General features: G+C 51.7%; 3 protein-coding genes across 3 annotated transcripts in view; 1 reads left to right on the top strand and 2 right to left on the bottom strand.

Moving 5' to 3' along the window:
- The window catches only part of PPARA (peroxisome proliferator activated receptor alpha), a 62,319-nt gene extending 61,617 nt beyond the window's left edge, over window positions 1-702 (top strand). Inside the window, exon 7 of the mRNA XM_036759145.1 lies at window positions 356-702. Coding sequence (XP_036615040.1) covers window positions 356-456 — 101 coding nt within the window. The 3' untranslated portion in view covers window positions 457-702. The remainder of the gene's footprint in view (window positions 1-355) is intronic.
- CDPF1 (cysteine rich DPF motif domain containing 1) lies at window positions 696-9,810 on the bottom strand. Its single transcript, XM_036759147.1, has 4 exons — window positions 9,694-9,810; window positions 8,288-8,400; window positions 6,450-6,561; window positions 696-855 (listed from the first exon to the last, which is right to left on the bottom strand). The coding sequence occupies exons 2-4, from the start codon at window positions 8,398-8,400 to the stop codon at window positions 709-711; spliced, it is 372 nt and encodes a 123-aa protein (XP_036615042.1). The 5' UTR covers window positions 9,694-9,810; the 3' UTR covers window positions 696-708.
- Window positions 9,811-14,977: 5,167 nt separating this feature from the next.
- The window catches only part of PKDREJ (polycystin family receptor for egg jelly), a 6,455-nt gene continuing 433 nt past the window's right edge, over window positions 14,978-20,999 (bottom strand). Inside the window, 21 exon segments of the mRNA XM_036760839.1 lie at window positions 14,978-15,053; window positions 16,793-17,033; window positions 17,036-17,065; window positions 17,068-17,274; window positions 17,277-17,330; window positions 17,333-17,428; window positions 17,431-17,488; window positions 17,490-17,525; window positions 17,527-17,648; window positions 17,651-17,984; window positions 17,987-18,043; window positions 18,045-18,176; window positions 18,178-18,210; window positions 18,212-18,300; window positions 18,303-18,374; window positions 18,377-18,454; window positions 18,457-19,071; window positions 19,074-19,271; window positions 19,274-19,824; window positions 19,826-20,961; window positions 20,963-20,992. Coding sequence (XP_036616734.1) covers window positions 14,978-15,053; window positions 16,793-17,033; window positions 17,036-17,065; window positions 17,068-17,274; window positions 17,277-17,330; window positions 17,333-17,428; window positions 17,431-17,488; window positions 17,490-17,525; window positions 17,527-17,648; window positions 17,651-17,984; window positions 17,987-18,043; window positions 18,045-18,176; window positions 18,178-18,210; window positions 18,212-18,300; window positions 18,303-18,374; window positions 18,377-18,454; window positions 18,457-19,071; window positions 19,074-19,271; window positions 19,274-19,824; window positions 19,826-20,961; window positions 20,963-20,992 — 4,245 coding nt within the window.

Raw genomic sequence — 20,999 nt, 5'->3', positions numbered from 1 at the left:
TCTCTGGTACATTTCTGGTGTGCCCTCCCTAGCATGATGCTGACTTAGACTGCTACTGGGCCTGAAAAAGCCAAATATGTGAAAATGGGAATAACACGCAATATTTCATAGAAAGTGGTGCCAAGAGGGGCAACCACCCTGGACAGCTTCTCCCCAAGCACTGTTGGGAGGCAAAGGAGATCCTCCATCACGAGTGTGAAGGGAAAAGAGGATGGTTGCAGGAGGCCTGGGCCTAAGGCTGGCGGAGAAAGCTGGTGCTTGCCTCCCCTGCCAGAGGAAGAAGAGGGGGTGGGCCTCTGGCCAAAGGACTGGGTCTCTTGTTGCTCTCATCTGTTTCTCCCTTCTTCTCTCTCAGCCACCATGGATGGGTGCCAAAGGCAAGGACTGTCCTGCTCAGAGGGGCCTCGCTCAGTGGCACTGTGCAGCACCTTTGGGCCCATAGTGGCTTGGGACTAACTCTGGGGCCTACTGCAAAGAAGCCTCTGGATTAGACTTATTCACAACAACTGAAACCAGAATTCCCACTGGTTTCTGGGGTTGGAAACAGTGACCAGCAATATGAAGACACCCTCTAATCGGGGCTTGGCCACCCGGACACCTCTAGCCCCCTTTAGAGACCACAATGACGGCCGATGGAGGCTCTTCTGTTCACAGGAACAAAACAGAAGAAAAGTGTCCTGACAGCGAGGGGCAGCCACGGCCTGACCATTAGGTCCTCGAGTCAAGCTTCCTGGAAGTAACTTTGGACAGAGAGCATCTCTTCTCCACATCCTGCTGTATCTCCAGAGGGAAAGCACTGAGATTCTCATGAACGCAGGGGAGGCAAAATCTTTTCGAGTAGAATAAGCTGCACTCCTGAAATGGGAGAGAATGGTGAGATTGCTGGGGACTTCTTTAAGTGCTGGCTGCTTTACACCATTAACCCTTCAAGACCTGCAGGCCAGCCAGCTCCTCTCCCTTCCTCCCCTCACCCACACAGAATTAAAGGAATGAAAAAGTGGAAGACAATATGAAATATCTCATTGGAAAAACCACTGACCTGGAAAATAGATCCAGGAGACATAATTTAAAAATTATTGGACTACTTGAAAGCCATGATCAAAAAGAGAGCCTAGATATCATCTTTCAAGAAATTATCAAGGAGAACTGCCCTGATATTCTAGAAGTAAAAGAGTAAAATAGAAATTGAAAGAATCCACAGATCACCTCCTCAAATAGATCCTAAAAAGAAAACTCCTAGGAATATTGTCGCCAAATTCCAGAGCTCCCAGATCAAGGAGAAAATACTACAAGCAGCCAGAAAGAAACAATTTGAGTATTGTGGAAACACAATCAGAATAACACAAGATCTAACAGCTTCTACATTAAGAGATCGAAGGGCTTGGAATAAGATATTCTGGAGGTCAATAGAGCTAGGATTAAAACCAAGAATCACCTACCCAGTAAAACTGAGTATCATGCTCCAAGGCAAAATATGGACTTTCAATAAGATAGAGGAGTTTCAAGCTTTCTCAGTGAAAAGACCAGAACTGAATACAAAATTTGACTTTCAAACACAAGAATCAAGAGAAGCATGAAAAGGTAATCAAGAAAAAGAACAAGAAAAAGAAATCATAAGGGACTTACTAAAGTTGAACTGTTTTGTTTACATTCCTACATGGAAAGATGACGTGTATGATTCATGAGACCTCAGTATTAGGGTAGCTGAAGGGAATATGCATATATGTGTGTGTGTGTGTGTGTGTGTGTGTGTGTGTATGTAAATGTGTATGTGTGTGTGTATATATATATGGACAGAGGGCACAGGGTGGGTTGAATATGAAGGGATGATATCTAAAAAAAGAATAAAATTAAGAGATGAGGGAGGAATATATTGAGAGAGGGAGAAAGGGAGAGACAGAATGGGGCAAATTATCTCACATAAAAGTGACAAGAAAAAGCAGTTCTGCAGGAAGAGAAGAGAAGGCAGGTGAGAGGTAATGAGTGAATCTTGCTCTCATCAGATTTGACCTGAGGAAGGAATACCACACATACTCAATTGGGTATCTTACCCCACAGGAAAAAAAGGAGGAAGAAGATAAAAAAAAAAGGAGGGATGATAGAAGGGAGGGCAGATGGGGGAGGAGGTAATCAAAACAAACACTTTCAAAAAGGGACAGGGTCAAGGGAGAAAAGTGCATAAAGGGGGATAGGTTAGGAAGGAGCAAAATATAATTAGTCTTTCACAACATGCGTATTGGGGAAGGGTTTTACATAATGATATGCATGTGGCCCAGGTTGAATTTCTTGACGTCTTAGGGAGAGTGGGTGGGAAGGGAAGAGGGGGGAGAATCTGGAATTCAAAGTGTTAAAAACAGATGTTCAAAAACAACAAAAAAAAGTTTTTGCATGCAACTAGAAAATAAGATACACAGGCAATGGGGCGTAGAAATTTATCTTGCCCTACAAGAAAAGAAGGGAAAAGGGGATGGGAAGGGAGTGGGGTGACAGAAGAGAGGGTTGACTGGGGAACAGGGCAACCAGAATATACGCCATCTTGGAGTGGGGGGGGTAGAAATGGGGAGAAAATTTGTGATTCAAACTCTTGTGAAAATCAATGCTAAAAACTAAATATATTAAATAAATCAAACAAAAAAAAAGGCCATTCGCTACGAGCTTCCTCATCTAACATCCCTCCAATCCCTCAGCCACTAGTTCTTCCTTCCCCATCTCCCATGAAGAAGCGGCCTCTCTCCTGCCCTCCGAAGCCCCTCCCTCACTAATCTTCAACCCCTCCCTCTCTGCTGGCTCCTTCCCTCCTGCCTACAAACGTGGCTGTGTCTCCCCTCCTTGAGCCCCGCTATCGTCCTATATCTTTTCTCCCTTTTCTGACTAAATTCCTTGGGAAGGTCTACGGATGGCACCTCGAGCCTCCCCTGTTCTCTGCGCAGTCCACCTTCCAACCTCACCATTCAACTGACACTGGCCAGAGTCTCCTAAGAGCTCCCCAGGCCGGCTCGAGCGGCTTTCCCCATCCTCGCCACTCTCTGCCCCCGCAGGTGGCACTCGGCCCATCACCCTCTTCTCCTCAGTACGCTCTCCTCTCTGGGTTAAGATGCTATTCCGCTTGGTTCTCTCACCTCACTCCGTCTCCAGCTCCTTGGCAGCAACCATAGCCACGCAGAGCCCAGGTGATCCCCAGGGTGTGCTCCCAGGCCCTACATCCCTTGGTGACCTCGTCGGCTCCCACAGACTCAGTGGTCACAGCTAGACCGATGACTCTCCAATATGCTCATCCAGCAGCCCTGATCACTCTATCCTCCAGTCTCACATCTCAAACTGGATGTCCAGCGGGCATCTTAGACTCAACAAGGCCCAAGCAGAACTCCTTCTCTTTTCCCCCAAATCCTGGGCCCTCCTACCCTCCCCCATCCTCCCAGGCCCCCAGCTCACACCCTGGGAGTCACCCTCGACCCCTCCCTCATCCTTACCCCTCACATCCAGTCTATTGCCAGTTCCCTGACTTTACCTTCACATCCCAAATCTACCTGACCCTATATATAAAACGCTCTGGAGTGGGGGGGAGGGGAGTGGAAAAAAGGGGCCCTTTTCCAGGCCTAAGGCTCCCGTTCCCCACGTTCTCTGTGATAGTTTATGACAAGATGACTAGGTTCTCCACGATAACTACCGTGGCCAAGGAACCACCCCCTCCCATTTACCCTCTGAAGGCATTAAGGACCACAACCCCAAGGGCACTGCCCCTGAGTCAGGCCTCCCTGAGTCACTCAAGGTCCTGGCCTCCTCTGCCCTGCACAATGGGCTTGTCTTTTGTCTGATCTCCTCCTCACACCCTACACCCTTTGCCAAGCCTCTCTGGTTGGTCTGTGTGCTCTCAGTTCATCCTGCCCCATTTTCTGCTGAATTCCCCTTATTTGGTCTTTCCCCTTCAGTGGCCTTCTGGGTAGTTGTGCAGTGGGTGAGAGGAGGCTCCCAACTTGCTCACTGTACCTTTCCATTTTGGCCTTCAGAATTTCCCAGCAGCATTCTGGATTACAGGTTCCCCACGCCCACCCCTCACACCACCTTCTGCCCACAGCATGGATGGGCACTGAACCCTGCACAGGAGCCCTTCTTCTTTCTCCCACATTCTACCCTCTACCCCCAGCTTCCCAATCCTATCACTTGGGCAGCCGGATCCCTTGTGTTGGTCTAAATCAGGCCCAGGAGGTCATGTCTCCTCGTCACCTCCTTCACCTTGAAGGCCCAGGTCTAATGGCTTATATTTCCTCTGGCTACCTCCTGGCACTACCTCAAATGCTTGGCAGAAGTATGTGATGACAGACAGACTGATTGACTGTGAGCCCAGATGGGCTCCTGGGTCAGTGGGGAGGGAGTCAGGCCCTGGGGGCAGCCTTCTCAGTTCAAATTAACAAATATGTGCTAAGTGGTTACTGTGTGCTGGGCTCACCCCAGGGAAGGCAATGCCTAGCCAGGCTCCCTACCGTCTCACAAAGCACCCAGGTCTGGAAGGGAGAGGAGACAAAGTCAATAACTAAAGCAGACAACTTCACGGAGGAAGGCCAAAGCGGGGAGGGTCAGGGAAGAGCATTTCAAAAGAAGGGTTCAGGAGGCAACCAGGTATCGGGCTGACAGGCTCAGTGTGGGGACAAAAGGACAAGGGCATGAAGGAAAGTCAAGGAGAAAGACGGGACAGGAGGGCAGTGCCAGCCTGCCAGGGGCTACGAATGCCTAGGAAAAGACTCGGAATCTCAGTTAGTGAGAGAGTGACCCTGTGTGAGCTCAGAGCATGGCCATGTCTGTACATCAAGAAAATCAGTTTGTCAAGAGGCAGAGGAAGAGTGAAGAGTCCTGGAGGACCACGCAGGAGCAGCCACGGGGCTCTGGAAGCCCGTGCCAGAAGAGCGTCCTGGGTTCAAAGCCTCCCTGCCCACCAGTGAGGTGCAGTCGGAGAGCCTGGCTTCCAATCCAGCCACTTGACAAGCCAACAATCCTCACCCTGTAAAAGGAGGGGAGGGGACGGCCTGTGGGGCAGCAAAGTCCCTAGGCTGAGGATCAGGCAGGTTGGGGGCTCCCAAAGAGTGTTCTGCAGTAGTGGTCCTGAGTGCGGGGAGAGGGAGGAGAAGAGGCCTGGGGACACCCAGCCTCAGGAGATGGGGCATGGAGGTGGCACTGAGGAAGGAGGCAGAGAAGGAGCAGGCAGGGATGGGGGGGGGCATTCCCAGGGGAGGTGGGGCAGAAGCCAAAAGACTACAAGGAGTTAAAGAGACAGCTGGCAAGGGAGGAGCACAGGGCAGAGGCGACTTTCCGAAAGTGTAGCAGTGAGACAGAGGAAGCTGGGCCTGGATGGGGCAAGCCAGAGGCACCGAGGAGAAGGACAGAAGTAGGGAAAGAAGACCCTGGAGACGGTCAGCGGTGGTGGGAGATCCCTCCTCAGGGACAGAAAGCTTCTCTTTGTCCTCCCTCCTGCTCCCAGGCCCTGCATCCAGTGGCCATCATCAGAGGTGCTGACACTTTCACTTACCTGCCTCCCTCCCACTGGTCTTCCCTTTCCCTGCAGCAGACACAGGCCAGCTTGGGCCACATAATGCCACCGTGGGAGCTGATGGTGGGGAAGGGTCCCCAAGGGCTGCTAAGCACGAGCCAACATCCATGGGCCATTCTCATCCTCTACTTCAACAGTCTCTTTCCTGGTTTTGAACTAAGAAGTCGTCAGCCTGGCCAGAGGGGAGTCCAGCCCTAGGCCTTCTCGCCCACGACTGCATCTTACCCCTATCTACTTTGTCTGATTTCTGGTCTCTTCCTAAGTGGCTCTAATAGAGACCGCCTGGCATCAGGAATGGAGAGCATGGGAACTGGAGTTGACAGCTTCGTTCAAATGCTGCCAGACTTAATAGTTTTGTGGTCCCATCTGTGGCCTGACTGTGGCCAGCCAGCAGATTCAGAAATGACTCCCACACCCATTCAGGGTCACTTCCTCCCTAGAAACGTAAAACCAGTGCAACACACAGAGATCATTCACACGCACACAACCACTCTCATTCTCTGCAAGGTTCTCCAGAGACTGCCATATCAAACAAACGACATTTGCTACGATGCAACAAATGGACCAGACTTCTTCGCTGTCTCCAGTTGGGCTCCTCTCATGCGTTGCCCTCATCCCAATCGCATCACACCCTGGTCCTGTGCCTGCCCTGACAAACCAAGCCTCGCCAACATCCTTCCCCCTGTCCCACGGCCTTCTCAGGAAAGGGCAATTCTCATTAGGGAAGCTGGGCCTGCTCTCCTCCCCACCTCAAGCCCTTCCCCCGTCACCCAGAGGGGCTGGGCCCCCAGCAAAGGGGAGGGGACCCCCGCCAATCCCCCAGCTGTGTCTCCCCCAGCCCAGTCCCACTGTTCGCTGAGCCGAGGACTCCCCCCACCCCTCCAGGCCCCAGTCCCACACTACTCACCAGGCCCACGCACACCAGCTTGCTACAGAGACTACGCTGAGAACCAAGGATGAGGAATTTGTCTCTGTCTGAGGTGAAAGGGTCCTTTAGCACATAGCATTCCTCCAGGAGCCTGAAAGGGAAGAACCCAGGGCAGTGAGCACATGGCCTGGGGTTCCCAGAGGTTACACTTTCTCTAGCAGACCGTGGAGGACTCAAAGGCACAGTGACCAATGGAGACTTCTCATCCAGGTAGAATCAAGGTTTCAGGTTCAGATTTAAAGCTAATCCAGCCTCCTCACTGCCAAATGACAAGGAAACTGAGGCCCAGACCTGCCCAAAGTCAAGCAGGAAGGAGCAGAGGAAGGATTCGAACCCAGATCCTCTGCCTCCCATCCCACTATTCTACTATCCCCACTTCAGAAGAAGGGGCACCTTCCTGCCAAAGGGCTCAAAGCCCCAGAGGAAGAAGGGAACAGAACCAAGAGGAAGCTCCTGTGGGAAGAAGCACAGTCACATGGCAGCGGAGAGGTGTGCTCACCCTCAGCCCCTCCAGGAAGCCCCTTCCCCTGTGGTCCAGCTCTGCCGTGGGACAGCTCCCTCTCTGATCCACACTGATCTCACGGGTCTCCCTCTCCAAACTATCCACATGCCATTTTCCCAGCTCCTGGCTCTCCTTGGCTCCGTACCCCCGCCAAGCACAGCACGTAACACCAGGCACTCAAACGTACCACACTCACAGGAGGCCCAGGGGAGCGCTCTTTGTAAGACAGAAGCTGCAATGTCCCACGTTGTGATGCCCTGGCCAAGGCTTTACAGAGCACCCACCACACATGGGCTCACTCTGTGCGTCAGGCTGGGTGGGTACGCTCAGCACCATTTTACAGGTCACACAGCCAGTAAGTGGCAGAACCAGAGGCTGGTTAGTGTTGTCTCCAAATCCAGGGGTCTGTCCCACTCCACTGGAAGGAAGGTGACAGCCCACTGGGGTCTGTAAAGCCAACCACAGAATGGCAGAAAGTGGCCTGGCCGTTCAGAAGAGTGAGGGCTACACTCAGGCCTTGGTTGCCCTTGCTCCTCCCCAGGCACCCAGGAAACACCTGTCATCTCTGCACGGGCCCTGGGCCCCCTGCTCCTGCCCCCACCACAGCAGCACCAGCCTGGGCCCCCGGCCCCTGGACCTCCTGCCCCTGCTCCTACCACAGTAGTAGCACCAGCAGTACCAGCAGCCCATGTCTCTGGCCTGGGCTCCCCCGGTTAACCTCATAGGTGCAGCCCAGACTCTAGGGAGACCAAGGTGGGGGGTCCTCACCAGGCCAGGTGGAAGAGCTGCAGGTACAGAAGGCTTCTGTGATGGAAGGAGCAGGGGAGGTCACAAGCCAAAGCAGGAAGTGGCGAGGCAAGTTTGTAAACAAGCTTTTTTCCACTTGTCACCGATTTGAGCAACAAGAGGAAAAGGGACTTGGTCACTAGCTCTGGGGGTAGGTCCTCTCTAAGGGACATCGACCTCAGTAGAGCCCCCTCGAGCCCGGCCGGCGGCACCATCCCCTGCAGAGACGTTCATGGCCCCAGAGGATGCTCCCCTGCCTCTTCATGGGCAGTGCTGGCGCGGGTTCAAGCCACCCACCCAAAATAAAGTGAGGCCCATAAATTTCCTCTGACAGTTCCTACTGCTCCCCAGGCTTGTTTGATATTTCATCCTGTGACCAGAGCACATCTTGGGATGAATTTCAACCCAGCTGTTTGCAGCCAGCCCTGCAATCTCGGCTAATGGGACCCAGACTGGAGAAAATCAAGGACACACAAGCCACTGCTCACTTGTCATCACTCAGACAGCTCTCCCCAAGGCAGATACTCACACGACAGTACGGGTATGGGGAGGTTTCTGCCCCACGTAGCTGTACGGCGCAGTCAGGCCACACAACTGGCATTCAAACATGCCTTTGGGCTCGGGCTCACTGGGAGATTCCATCTATAAAGTCAAGAATATAAATAAATTTACGTTCCGAGGCAAGAAAAATTCTGTGACGTTGTTCAGCAGTGTCCGACTGTCTGTGACCCTGTTTGGGGGGCCTTTTCTTGGCAGACATAGTGGAGTGGTCTGCCATTTCCTTCTCCAGCTCACTTTACAGATGAGGAAACTGAGGCAAACAGGGTTCAGTGACCTTCCCTGGGTGTCTGAGGCCACATTTGAACTCAGGGCCTCCTGGAGGTCTAACCACTGTACCACCCAGCTGCCCAGAACAAAGCTTTTGACTTCTGTTAATGGCTGGGAAAGTGCATCTAACCTATGCAATAGCTCTGCCAGGTAAACAGAGCTATTGCTGCTGGGTGGATGAAGAAACTGAGGCAGACCAGGGCTCTCTCCAGGGCCCACCCCCTGTATGGCCCTCTGCACTCTGGTGCTCAGAGCCCTGGCCAACAAAGTCCTCACAACAACCCTGGAAGACACAAGCTTTTATCATCTCCCTTTGATAGTCGAGGTAACAACAGACAGTGCAGTGACTTGCCCAGGGACACGCGGTAAGTTCCTGAGGTCCCATGTGCACTTATCTTCGTGACTCAGGGGCAACTAGGGGCCACAGATGTAGAGCATGGGGCCTGAGAAGACCCACCTTCCTGGGTTCAAATCACACACTTACTAACGGTGTGACCCTGGCTCAGCCCCACCCCCACCACACCCCCCCAAAAAGAGTCTATTGCACTAGTTGAGCCAGAGGTGCAGAGGGCTTATAGTGAGGTGGGAGGAGCGGTCAGAGAGGGGAGATTCTACGAGCGCCCCGTGGCTCCAGGGGCCGTTCTGGGAAGTCCGCGATTAGCCCCTGGGCTCGGCTTCCTGTCACCCCACGGCCCCTCTCTCTTACACCCGGGAGCAGCCCCGTCTAATGGCTAAGTGGCTGCCCTTGGCCGAGGCCCGGCCAACGGGTCTGGTTAACCAAAACACCGGCATGAAAGGCAGAAGACTTGGGCTCCCGTTCCCCATCTGCCCTCCATCTCCAGCCCCCAGGCCTTAGCACAACGTTCATCGTCGGCAAGAAACCAGGACTGGGTTACAATGTATCCTATCCTGGGGGGGGGGGCGGATTCGGGGTGGGGGACGGTGGTGTCAGTTTCCACTCTGGGACACGTGCAGGCACCGGGCTGAGCAGAGATTCTGGAACCGCAACGCAACCGGCAAGGATACGCCTGGAGCATGCGCGTGCGCATGCGCAATGGTCCTCTTTCCCCAGACCCCCGCCCAGCTTCCGCCCCTGGGCTCTCCTACCTTGCTGCTCTGGGCTCCCGACTCCAGGCCCTCCAGCTGGTGTACCTGAGGTCCTTTCGGGGCGGAGCGTGGCCGCCCGGCCTGACAGAGGAGGGTCACCCAGCTACAGTTGTAGGTCTCGCCCCGCCCCCGGCGTCCTCTCCTACGCAGGCCCCGCCTCTGACGTCAACTTACACGCAGGCCCCACCCCCAGACCTTCTCTCTTATGCTGAGAGGGCTCTTTTCCAGCCCACCTGTCATTTATTCATCCCTTCAAGCCCTTTAATAAATGCTCCAGTGGCTGTAATACAATACAGAAGAATCCTCTGCTTGGCATTCAAAGCCCTTCAAAAGGTGGCCCCCACTGACACTCTACACCTCCCCCATGCTCAGACAGTCTTCTGGGGCTCCTTCTGTACCAGTCTCCATCTCCCACCTCCAAGCCTTTGCATCGGCTTCATAAATGTTTGTGAACTGTATCTCCGCAGTGGCCCACCGCAGGAAGAGAGGAGGGCCGCTTCCAGCAGAGGCCCGTGGCCACGGTACACAGCCCGAGAGGAGCCATACTTCGGTGGGCCACCATGGCTGAAGAGACCCTGGAGAAGTTGTCCCGCAAAACCGCAAACTTGGGAGCCGTCTAGTAGGTAAGCCCAGATCTAGATTCCAAAGGTCCGTGCCTGAGCACGGGCTTTCCTGACGTCCAGCAGCATCCTCCTTGAAGAACCAAGCCGGGCATCTGGCAGGAAAAAGAGAGAGTGCAAACAGCCAAGCTCCCAGGACCGGGCAAGGTGGCGCATACACGTGGTGACCTGAGTGCTTAACTGAGGACGATGCCCGTGCGGGCATCTCAGAAGTCCGCCTGCAGCTGCGAGCTCCTGGAGGTTGCCCTAAGACTTCCGGGACAGTAGGGACTCACCAGCTCCAGGGGCTCCAACCTCGGCCTCTCCTTTCCTCCACCCCTCCTTCTCTTGCCTGTCCCATTCGGGCGGGTGATGCTGCTGACCACCGCCATCTCTTTGTGGATGGCTCTCTAATCTGCATTTCAAGGCCAGCGACTGCATAGAACTCACCTCTAACTGAATCTTCTCTTAGTAGTTTGCATCATCGTGACTGGTATCGCTCTTAGTTGTACCGGTCATTGATTTAGAATGGTAACCCCACGATGGCGAACACAGGAAATTAGACTATGGATGTGATTAGAAGAGTGACGTGAGAAGGAACTTCTTTAGGAGAAAAGAGACGATGATGAGCTGGGGGTTTTGTCAGGGACAACTCCAGGTTGGTGGAGGAGATGCGGAGACCTTGGGTCGCGACTAGGGTTGTTGCCAGGCTTGCAGATGTGCGCACAAGGCTCCAAAGAGTGGTGTAGGCTGGAGATGCAGATCAGAAAGTCATCTGCAGAGATGGCAGTCACTGATGCCATTGAAGTGAACGGCATCGTCAAGGAAAAGACATTGTAGAGAGACCAAAGAACCAAAAGGCTTTTGGGGGTCACCTGCATTAAGGGGTTGGATAGCAGGCGTGGAGCCAGAGTTGAAGCCCAGTGGACATCAGAGAGGTAGGGAAACCAGGAAAGCATCGTTGTGTTCTCTGTAGCCAGAGAAAGAGAATATGGGGAGGGGAAATCGCCCAAACCTTGACCTAGAGCTTCCAGTCTACTGGAGGATGTGATGGCAAGCATGACACAAGGTCAACAAATATTGACTGAAGTCCTTAATGATTAAAGGCTTGTTGATGTGCCTGTTATGCTAACATCTGATCCGTGCCTTGGACCCAGGTGCGAAATAAAGGCTTGGGAGTCTAGTGACCACCAACCCTCATTTTGCATAATAACCAGGAGGAAAGGAAGATGTTACAGAACTGATCACAACTCCTAACGTTGATCCAAATAGGCCGTGGGGCTGACCCCGGCTGCACGTGAAATCCCAGCCATCAAGACTGTCAGAGAAGGCTCAGAAGGGACTTTCAGATCTCAGAGACTAAATCCTCAGGTAAAGGATAGCATCTCCTAGGAATACAGGACCAGGGATGAACTCCGAGTCCGGGCATTGAGAGTGGTATGACCTGGCAGCGAAAACAGCGTGAACCGCAGCGGTCGTACCCAGTATGGCCTCAAGGGAGCCACAGCTGATCAAATTTCTCAACAGCTGCTGGGTTTGTTTTTCCACAAGCAGTGAACAGATAATGGCATGGTTCTCCTCTGTCCTCTGTAGGGGAAAGGGAGGCATGGTGCCAAAGGAGGCCTGAATCAGAGGGAAAGGGAGGCCCAAGGCTGAGGTCCAGCTCTGCCACCCACAGCTGTGTGACCGTGGGCTAGCTGCTCTGGCCTCCTGGGCCTCCCTTTCTCCCTCTGTAAATGGAAATAATACTCCCTGCCCTGCTTTGCTCCCAGAGCAGTCGTGATGATTATTCACTAAAAGAGCGGGTCTCCTTCTACCTTGGATCCGTGTCCCATTAGGTTTCAGCTCCATAGCAGCTTGGTCTGTGTCACCATTCACCTTTGTGGCCTGTTAGCCTAGGACTAAGGGGAGCCTCACTGACATCTTGGTGTCTAGAACCAAACTGGGGTTTGGCCATAGGAACACTTTACCCAATTCCAAGAAAATGAGCTCAAAAATTAATTCGGATAACTTCAGCAAAGTTGCAGAATATAAAATATACCCACAAAAATTATCAACATTTCTGTATACTACCAACAAAATCCTGAATGGACAGATGAAAAGAGAAATTCCATTTAAAATTACTATAAGAGGTAGTTAGGACTCTACTGTGCAAGTGCCACACAGGAACCATATGAATACAACTATAAAGCTATACAACTAAAGGTAAATGTAAATAACTTGTTGTTCAGTTGTGTCTGACTCTTTGTGACCCCATGGACCACAGTTGTCCAGGCACTTCTCTGCTCTGCTATCTCCCGAAGTTTGTCCAAGCTCATGTTCATTGCTTCCATGACACCATCTACCCATCTCATCCTCTGCCGTCCCCTTCTCCTTTTGCCTTCAATCTTTCCCCACATAAGGGTCTTTTCCAATGAGTTCTGCCTTCTCATTACATGGCCAAAGTATTTAAGCTTCAGCTTCAGTATTTGTCCTTCCAATACTGAAGTGAAATAGTCTGAATTTGTTTCTTTAAGTATTGACTAATATGATCTCCTTGCTGTCCAGGGGACTCTCAAAAGTCTTCACCACAATTTGAAAGTGTTAATTCTACAGTGCTCAGCTTTCCTTGTCCAGTTCTCACAGCCATGCATTGTTACTGGAAAAAACCATAGCTCTGGCTATACAGACTTTTGCTGGCAAGATGGTGTCTCTGCTTTTTAGTCTGCTGTCCAGATCTGCCATGGCTTTCCTACCAAGATGCAAGCATCATTTAATTTCATGGCTGTAGACACTGTTTGCAGTGATCTTTGAGCCCAAGAATGCAAAATCCGATGCTGCTTCCTTTTCTTCTCCCTCTGTTTGCTTTGATCAGACTAGTTTTTTGGAGTTTTGGTTTTTTTTTAATTGTTAAGCCAGCTTTTCCACTCTTCGTAATTCCTCTTCACTTTCAGCCATGAGAGTGGTTTTGTCTGCATATCTAAGATTGTTGACATTTCTCCCAGCACCCTTAATTCCAGCTTTGGATTCCTCCAGCCTGGCATTTCACAGGATGTACTCTGCATATGAGTGAAGTGAATCAGGTGACAACATGCAGTCTTGCCATACTCCTTTCCTAATCTTTAACAACACACAAAAGAGAAGGGAAAGGAAGGGGACAAACAATGAAGTGTTTTATATTTTGTTGTTGTTGTCTGTAGATGATTGTGCACTCGGTGCAGCCTCTGAAGCTGAGATGCAACAGAGTATGGATTGATTCTCTGTGTCTTGTGCTAATTTTGGTCTAACAATGAACACCAAGATTAACTAACACTGTACCACGTCTCAGCAAGAGGTGGAACAAGGAGGGAGTGAGAAAGGCAAAAATTTAAGATGAAAGCAAGTGTGTTGCCTATGGGACAGCCATTCCAGAGGGTGGAAGGGCTGGGTAGCTCTGGGGATGGGTTAAGGGGAATGGAAATAAGGGGTCAGGCAATGGGGGAGGGGGCCAGCCTGATATAGGGGGTGAAGGGAATATGTATTTTTTTGAGAGTCTGCACAGCTAGTACTTGTCTGAGGCTGGATTTTTAACTTGGGCTCAGCTTTCTTTCTCTCTGCTGCCTCAATGAGCTGAAGAGATTCAGATCTCTGGGATGGGGAGGGTCTGACCAGAAGGGATTTTCTTAATCATGGATAGATTTTCAATGTCCATAAGGCTTTGGCCTCTGGTGGAGTCTTTTCAGAGCCTCGGACAGTTCAGAGGGAGAGGCTGTACTTAGAGTGCCCAAGGGTGTTGGCAAGGAGAGCAGTCTGGAGGTATGATGGGATGGCTCCTTCACCCTTCACCTCAGCAGCAAGAGAGGGATGCCACATAATGCCTCTTCCCTTCTGTGAAAGCTGGAAAAGGTGATTTCCGAGGAACCAGGAAGATTTGTCTGAACAGATGCAGAGTGAAGTGAGCAGAACCAGAAGAGCAATGTATACAGTAACAGCAACACAGAAAGACCCACAGCTTCGACAGATGGAAGAACTCTGATCAATGCTATGACCAGCCCTGATTCCAGGGGACGGATGATGGCATACACCACAGACTTCCTGCTGGACAAGTGACCAACTCTCAAGATGCAGAATGAATGAAACACACTTTTGTGGCTCTGGTCAATGCATATTTGCTTAAAAGGGTTTTATTTTCCTTTTCAATTGGAGAATGAGAGGGAGTGAAAATGAGTGCTTGTTAATTAGAATAAATAATAAAATTTGGGGAAAAAATGGATTAGCCAACATCCTCTGGTAGCGAGCTCCTCATCACTAGATATTCATTGAATTGAATTGTAGAGGGAATTCCTGTACTTTGCCTGGTACCTCGTGTTGCTTAATAAATACATGTAAACAGATTAATAAGAGGTGAGTTAGTTAGACTAAGTGATCTCTGAAATCCCTCTGAACTTTGATAGTCTGTGATTTTATGAAATACAAATATAGTTTATAATTTAAACAGAGACTTATGACAATGAGTGGGTAAGGGAGGAAACCACTTTCCTTGCCGCCATCACCAGCGGCTGGCCAACTGCCACATCAGACAGGTGAGCCCAAGAGCCCTGGGAATGGCAACACTCCACAGACCACAGCTTGCTTCCAATTCACCACTGGCAACCTGGGTGATAACTCCTATGAAGAGGGAGTTAGCCATCCCTGTCAATTGCCACACGCAGGGCAAACTAGCCAGCCTAGATGAAGCCATAAGGCACCCTGAGGAAGAGGAAGGCAACTCCTGCCACCATCTTGAGCACCTTTGCTTCATACCTAAATGGAGACAGCCCAGGACCCTGAACCCAAGAGCCTTGGAAATAGAAGCATGCCCCAGACCACTAACCCTGCTTTCCACTTCAACTGCCTCTATGAACTTGGTTTTTAAAGACAGATTGAGAAATAAATTGCAGTAAAACTGGTTTCCTTGGTAATCTTCAGTGTTTTCATCTTATGCATTTAAGATGATGATTCTCAGAAGGGTGCAAGATTGGCTGCCCACCAGGTCTAACCCATTGTGGGTTAAGAATGCCTGCAGCTGCCATCCCTGGAAGTGTCCATGGAGCTGCAGCCTGGCATGGTGTCTGCTGGTGCTAAGGCTCCTCACTGGCGCTAAGGCCCTTGATTTTGCCAAAGCCCAGGCTACAGAAGATGTGAAGAACAAAGTGCTCACCACCAGTCCAACATCAGAAACACATGTGAGCTGATCAGAGTAGGAAGGAGCCAAAAGGAGAAACAGGAGAGTGTGCTGGACTCTGGAGCCCTGAGGACCACAAGGTCCGACTTGTGACTGAAACTTCCTGCTCATGTCATCTCCTCCACCAGATGGGAAGGAAGCTCCCTCAGAACCTGGGCTGGCTGCCTCTTCTCTTCCCACCCCCAGTGACTGGCACACAATAAATGCCTTAATCATTATTAATGAAGTGGCACCAGCCTGTCACTGTGTCTTCTTGGCCAACTAGACTGTCTAGGAAGTATCCTCGAGGGATGCAGAGGGAATGTCACTGGCTCTGCAGGCACAGGAGGCTGGGTTCAATCTTACCTCTGACATTTATGACCAAGTCACCCATCTCCCTGGGCCTCAGTTTCCCAACTCTAAAAGGAAAGGATGGATCTGATAATCCCTGGGTGCCCTCCAGCTCCATTCTAATTTCGTTTCCCTTGATTCCCCCCCCCAAAAAAATAAACAAAACCTATGGAGAAATACTTCTTTAATACACGAAAGTTTAAAATTACACATAGTGAAAGTGGAGAAAAATTAAGAAGCGTTGCACAGAATGCAGCAGTGCCTGGATCCACAGAAACAGGAAGCAGAACTGGTTCCTGGCAGTTTTTTCCCTTCGTGTTGCCCAGACTCCTTTCTAAGGGGCTGCCTGAGCCATGACACAAGACTCCATCAGACCACCTCTGCATGTGTCCATGGAAGAAAGGGAGGTCACAGGGTCATACTCACAGGGAACTTATTATAAGGTTTTGTGGGAAATTCCCCTTTTGCAGAGCCTGGTTTCTTGTCTAGAAAACACTAACATACAGACTTTAGCCAGAAACAGCAGAGATTTGTCCAAGGGATTACATGCATGGCTGGACCCCCCCTAACACTCCTAGCCTTCCAGAGAAGGAGGCTATAACCATCTGGAAACTTCCATTGCAACCTCTCCTCCCTGAAGCCATCTGCCCATTGAGGAGTCTGAGGGTGGAATGGTGCTAGCTGATTGCCCTAGCCTGCTGCAGGATGGACAGACAGTTGCACAGATCTCTTCAGAGTCCCATGAAGACAGACCAGGCCAGGATGTTTCTTTCAAGGAAGACAATCTTCCCCAACTCACACATTCCTAAGCATCCTTAGCTGCCCTCTTACCCTAATAGAAATTAGCCATCTGAGTTCAGGGGCCTGGGAACCCAAGGCCAAGGACTGGTGTTGTCAGAGAACCATCCTGCCTGCTCGGGTCCTAAGGGAGGTGGCTTGTTCCTGCCAGGGGCTGGCAGGGACTCAGAATGGTCCTCCCTTACACTACCACATAGTCATCCTCTTCCCATTGATGTTTCTGGTTTTAAGCCCCAAGTACTGGTAGCTTTTATTCTCTGGATGGCCATAGAGGATGTCAGTGAAGTAGGCAGGCTCCTCCTGGGCAGGTGCCCGGCATGTGAGGAAGCGGAAGAGATTCCTCACTTTGTGAAAGAGGTAGGTTGCTGCCTCCACTTCTGCTGCTGGCTCCTCGTACACGAGCTGCTTCATCTCCTCATAGGCAGAGACATCACAGCCTGAAAGAGGTTGATTAAGACACAATCATCACCAGCATAAATGAGAACAGGAACAGGCCCCCCAGGACCTCCTTGTTTAAAAATGCTGTGTCTTCGAAGGGCTGAAACGCAGTAGGAGAAGATGGTCTGGTAGAGTGAATGATGCTGCTATAATGCCACTGATGCTGGCCAAACACAAGGTAGCCAAAGACAACGTACACAAAGATGTACACACCTACCAGGAAGGCCATGTGGAGATGCCTGGCAAGGCCTGCCAGGATGCTCTCTGGGCCAGCCGCACGTCGTAGAAGATCTAGAATACATCAGCGTCTTCAGAATGGTCAGGAAGCTAGGAAAGCCCAGAGCGATGCGAAGGACCTGATCCACGTGAGAAATGGCATGAATGGGATGAAATTGTCTGGGTTCTTGAGGTAAAAGGCAAGGATTTTCTTGGCCATCCTGAATTGGAGTGTAGAGAAGCAAAACTAGGAAGAGAAACATTGACTTGAATGCCGAAGCTAATGACATTGAATCCATTCCTGAAATAGTTCTTCTTTTCCTTGTGGATGATGATGACTTCCTCGACCAGGTACACCACCAGAAGCACTGTGGCAAGCTCCGTACAGATAACAGCTCAAGCTGACTCCGCCCATGGAAGAGTGGCAGACTGAACGAGTGGATGGCCAAACTGGGGTTGATGACTCCCAATGGGGAGACTTCAAATACAACAGAGATGGTACAAAATAAGCTGGCATCCGAATTAAAGGTGGCCAGCTCCAGGATCACAGCCCACGTTCTTTCATCGAGCCACCGGCTCTCCTGAAGTTCCTGCAGCCTTATCGTGGAATTGTACTGCTGCTGATTAGGGAAGAAATAAAACGGGGTACCCCCCGATTCCATAGGGTGAGACAGGCCATAGGAATAATAGGCCCATTTGTTGAGCTTTGGCTCGTAGGTAAAGCTGACCAGCCCTCGAATCCAGCAGAAGAGTCAGCGGGGGTGGTCCAAAATCTGCCATAGTTTTTTCCGATCCTCCATGAGCCAGCTGTATTGGTGTTGACAACGGATGCCCTTTTCCATTAACCTATTGGCCGCAGTACCGGAGAGGAAGCAGGCCTTTCTGATAGACTTGGACCTCACTTGTCGCATCCTCGGCAAAGCCAAGAATCCTGGACCAGCTGTTAGAGAGAAAAAGTTGGATGCTGCCTGTTGTGAACCAAGGGCAGCAACACAGTGGTGAGCCACTTGAAGGTGTCATTCAGTTCTCTGACCTTTTCGAGGTTGTGGAGAACTGACTCCTGACAGCCTGGTTATGGTGGAGATCTGTGGAGTGCCTAGCAAGGGAGGTGATGCACACAAGAGACCGAGAAAGACGAAGTGGATGACAATGTTCCTCAGAAACACGATGGCCCTCTTTTTAATCCTCGTCCTCCTCGGAATATTCTGATTTCGTCTTCCACCAAGGGTTGGTACATTCTTGTGCCACGGACCCGGACGATCTCATGGTGCAGTTCTCTTGTTTCATCAGCATCCAAGTTGACACCCTGCAGTCGGATCTCGATGTAATGGTACCTCGTTGTCCAGGAGATGTTCTTACAGTACTTGGCTCTGCTTGCCTTGATGCCCGATGTGAGCAGGATCTTGGCCACCTGGATCACAAATATGGACTGGCACAGGGAGTACACAGAGGCAAGCAGCCATTGCATGGATTTCTGGTATCCGTATGTCAGTCCATACATGATGATGAAAAAGGAGGACACGCCTGCGTTGCCAATGACCAGGAGCCAGGCCACGTAGAGGCACCACCGGTGGAGGACAAAGTGAGGCCTGGCTTCAAAGAGCATCACTTGCTTGTGCCTGTCTCGTGGTGGTTCGCTTGATGGACCCTCGACTTTTCGGTCTTTATCTGACCCCTGTTCTCCTACATCGGAGGGTGATGAACTCAAGGATCCACCCCCTGCCTCTCTGAGGTCTGATCTTTTCTGTCGGTGGCCTCCCTCGCTGGAGTAGCAGGCTTTGGGGGCAGCTTTCTGTTCTGCGGAAACTGCTGCGTGGGCTGGAGGCCAGAGTTGGGGGGCTTCCCCTTTGTTTCTGTGATGGCATTGGCTGCTGCCTCAGGAAGCATCAAGTTGTTCCCCGGGGCCTGCTTTTTTGTGGGGGCGCCCTGGCCCCGAGTCTGCGGGAGGGCCGTCTCACGGTAGTACCACATCTCCAGGCGCTCCTTCCAGTTTCGGAAGTCCGACTTCATGAGGGGTGAAGGCGAGGAGCCACGTGGGCGGTAGGCACCGCAGCGACTTCCTTCTGGGAGTAGGTAAAGAGAGCACTTAACGCCATCCGCAGCGGCTCGCAGACCAGGGCGCTCTCGATGCCTCTCATCAGCCCCCGCAGGTGCTTCAGCTCCACAGGCATGACCTCTCCCTCCTCGTCCCTGTTGAAAAACATGATGTTGCAGAGCAGCGTGCTCAGTAGTATAGTCAGACAGCAGGACAGCCGCTGCAGCCGGTTGAAGGGCCCAGTGACCACGCTAGCGAAGACGGACAGCCAGAGGTGGCTGGTGCCGAGCAGGTCCGAGGCGTGGATGAGGAAGTAGTCCTTCCTGCTGAGGGGCTGCGTCTTGTCCGCCACCTCGAAGGCCTGCTCCAGCGCATCCACCGACAGCCACGAGCGGCAGAGGAAGAGCCAGATGTGCCGGTTGAAGATGTTTTCCACCTTGACTCTGCTCAGGTACCAGCTGGGACGGCTGCCTTCGTTGTTGTGCCACACCCGGATGGCCCGGATGCTCCCCAGGTCACTTCGGGTGGTCAAGGAAGGTGTCGGTGCTGCCCCTGTAGAAGGTGGTGAAGTCGGGATGACTCAGGCAGTGCACGTCGCTGTTCGCCTCTGTCCCCAGGAGCTGGAGAAAGACGTCGGCCCGAGTGCCGGCGCCCAGGCGGCTCCCCGTGTAGAAGGTGACCAGGTAGCAAATGTGATCGTAAGGGTCGTTGTCAGGCAGGACGATCACGTGTTCGCGGAGAAACTTGTCCGTTTCATCTTTGTGCATCGCCCAGAAAGCCAGGACCAAGTAGGTGAAAATGATGAAGATCACGGTGAAGAGGCTCACCGGGTTTTGGGGGAGGGTCCGGATAATGTCCATGCGCAGGTCAATGCTGTTGGGGATCACCACCATGCGGGCAGTCAGGTATTTGATCCTGGAACCGTGGAGCCAGGGCTCGCTAGGCTTGGTCTCCTTGATGGGCTCGGGCTTGAGGTGACAGATGCAGTGCACGCGCCACCAGCTGCTCCCGTCCCCCACTGCGCAGTCCTCCTTTCCCCACTCTTGTTGAACGCCATCCATGTTCAGACACTGTGCCGTGAAAATGGAAATCCTCACTAGTTTGTCATTGGGCTTCATGACGATATAGGGGGATTGCAAGACCACGGAGATGTGCCACTTGGCAGAGACGCTGCCTCGGGCGGTGGCCTGCAGCAGAGACTCACTGAGGCAGATGAGGTAAGGGACCTTGACTTTGCAGGCGGAATCAAACAGAGCGCTCTCATTGGCCACCGGCGACATGTCAGGGGGCGCTAAGAAAGAGGCGATGGGGAGCGTATGGGTGATATTGTTGCCCACGTAGATCAAAACCTTGAACAGGACTTTCACTTCCGTGATGATGTGGATGAATACCTCCTTGTAGCCTCCATTCACCACAAAATTAAAGACTCCTGTAGTCATTTTGAGGAGGTCTTTATCTGGTCCCACAGTGAGATTAAAGACAGCTTCCTTCAGGTTTTTTCTAAGGATAAATGCTTCCACTACCTCTGGTTCGACCTCAAAGACGTCCCCATTCTCTTTGGTCTCCCTCATCCGGAACCCGACCACATCTACAGAAGGGCTTTCTTCTTGGCTCAGCCAAGGGAAGGGATCACCCTTAAACTCATAGAACGCAGTGGAAATGGGACCTTCTCAGTGCCACGTCAGTGACGTTACTTTTTCTCAGCGTT

Source organism: Trichosurus vulpecula, chromosome 5 (genome assembly GCF_011100635.1).
Source record: "Trichosurus vulpecula isolate mTriVul1 chromosome 5, mTriVul1.pri, whole genome shotgun sequence".
NCBI classification, from domain to species: domain Eukaryota; kingdom Metazoa; phylum Chordata; class Mammalia; order Diprotodontia; family Phalangeridae; genus Trichosurus; species Trichosurus vulpecula.
Note: the sequence above shows the minus strand (reverse complement) of the source record. Positions and strands in the feature narration are given on the sequence as shown.

Bases quoted from the DNA above. Each gene is read 5' to 3' on its own strand.
- CDPF1 (XM_036759147.1), bottom strand. From the start codon at position 8,400: ATGGAATCTCCCAGTGAGCCCGAGCCCAAAGGCATGTTTGAATGCCAG. The intron at 6,562-8,287 runs GTGAGTATCTGC...CTTCCCTTTCAG, and splicing joins CCCCATACCCGTACTGTCGT to GCTCCTGGAGGAATGCTATG. The intron at 856-6,449 runs GTGAGTAGTGTG...CTCCCATTTCAG, and splicing joins AGCTGGTGTGCGTGGGCCTG to GAGTGCAGCTTATTCTACTC.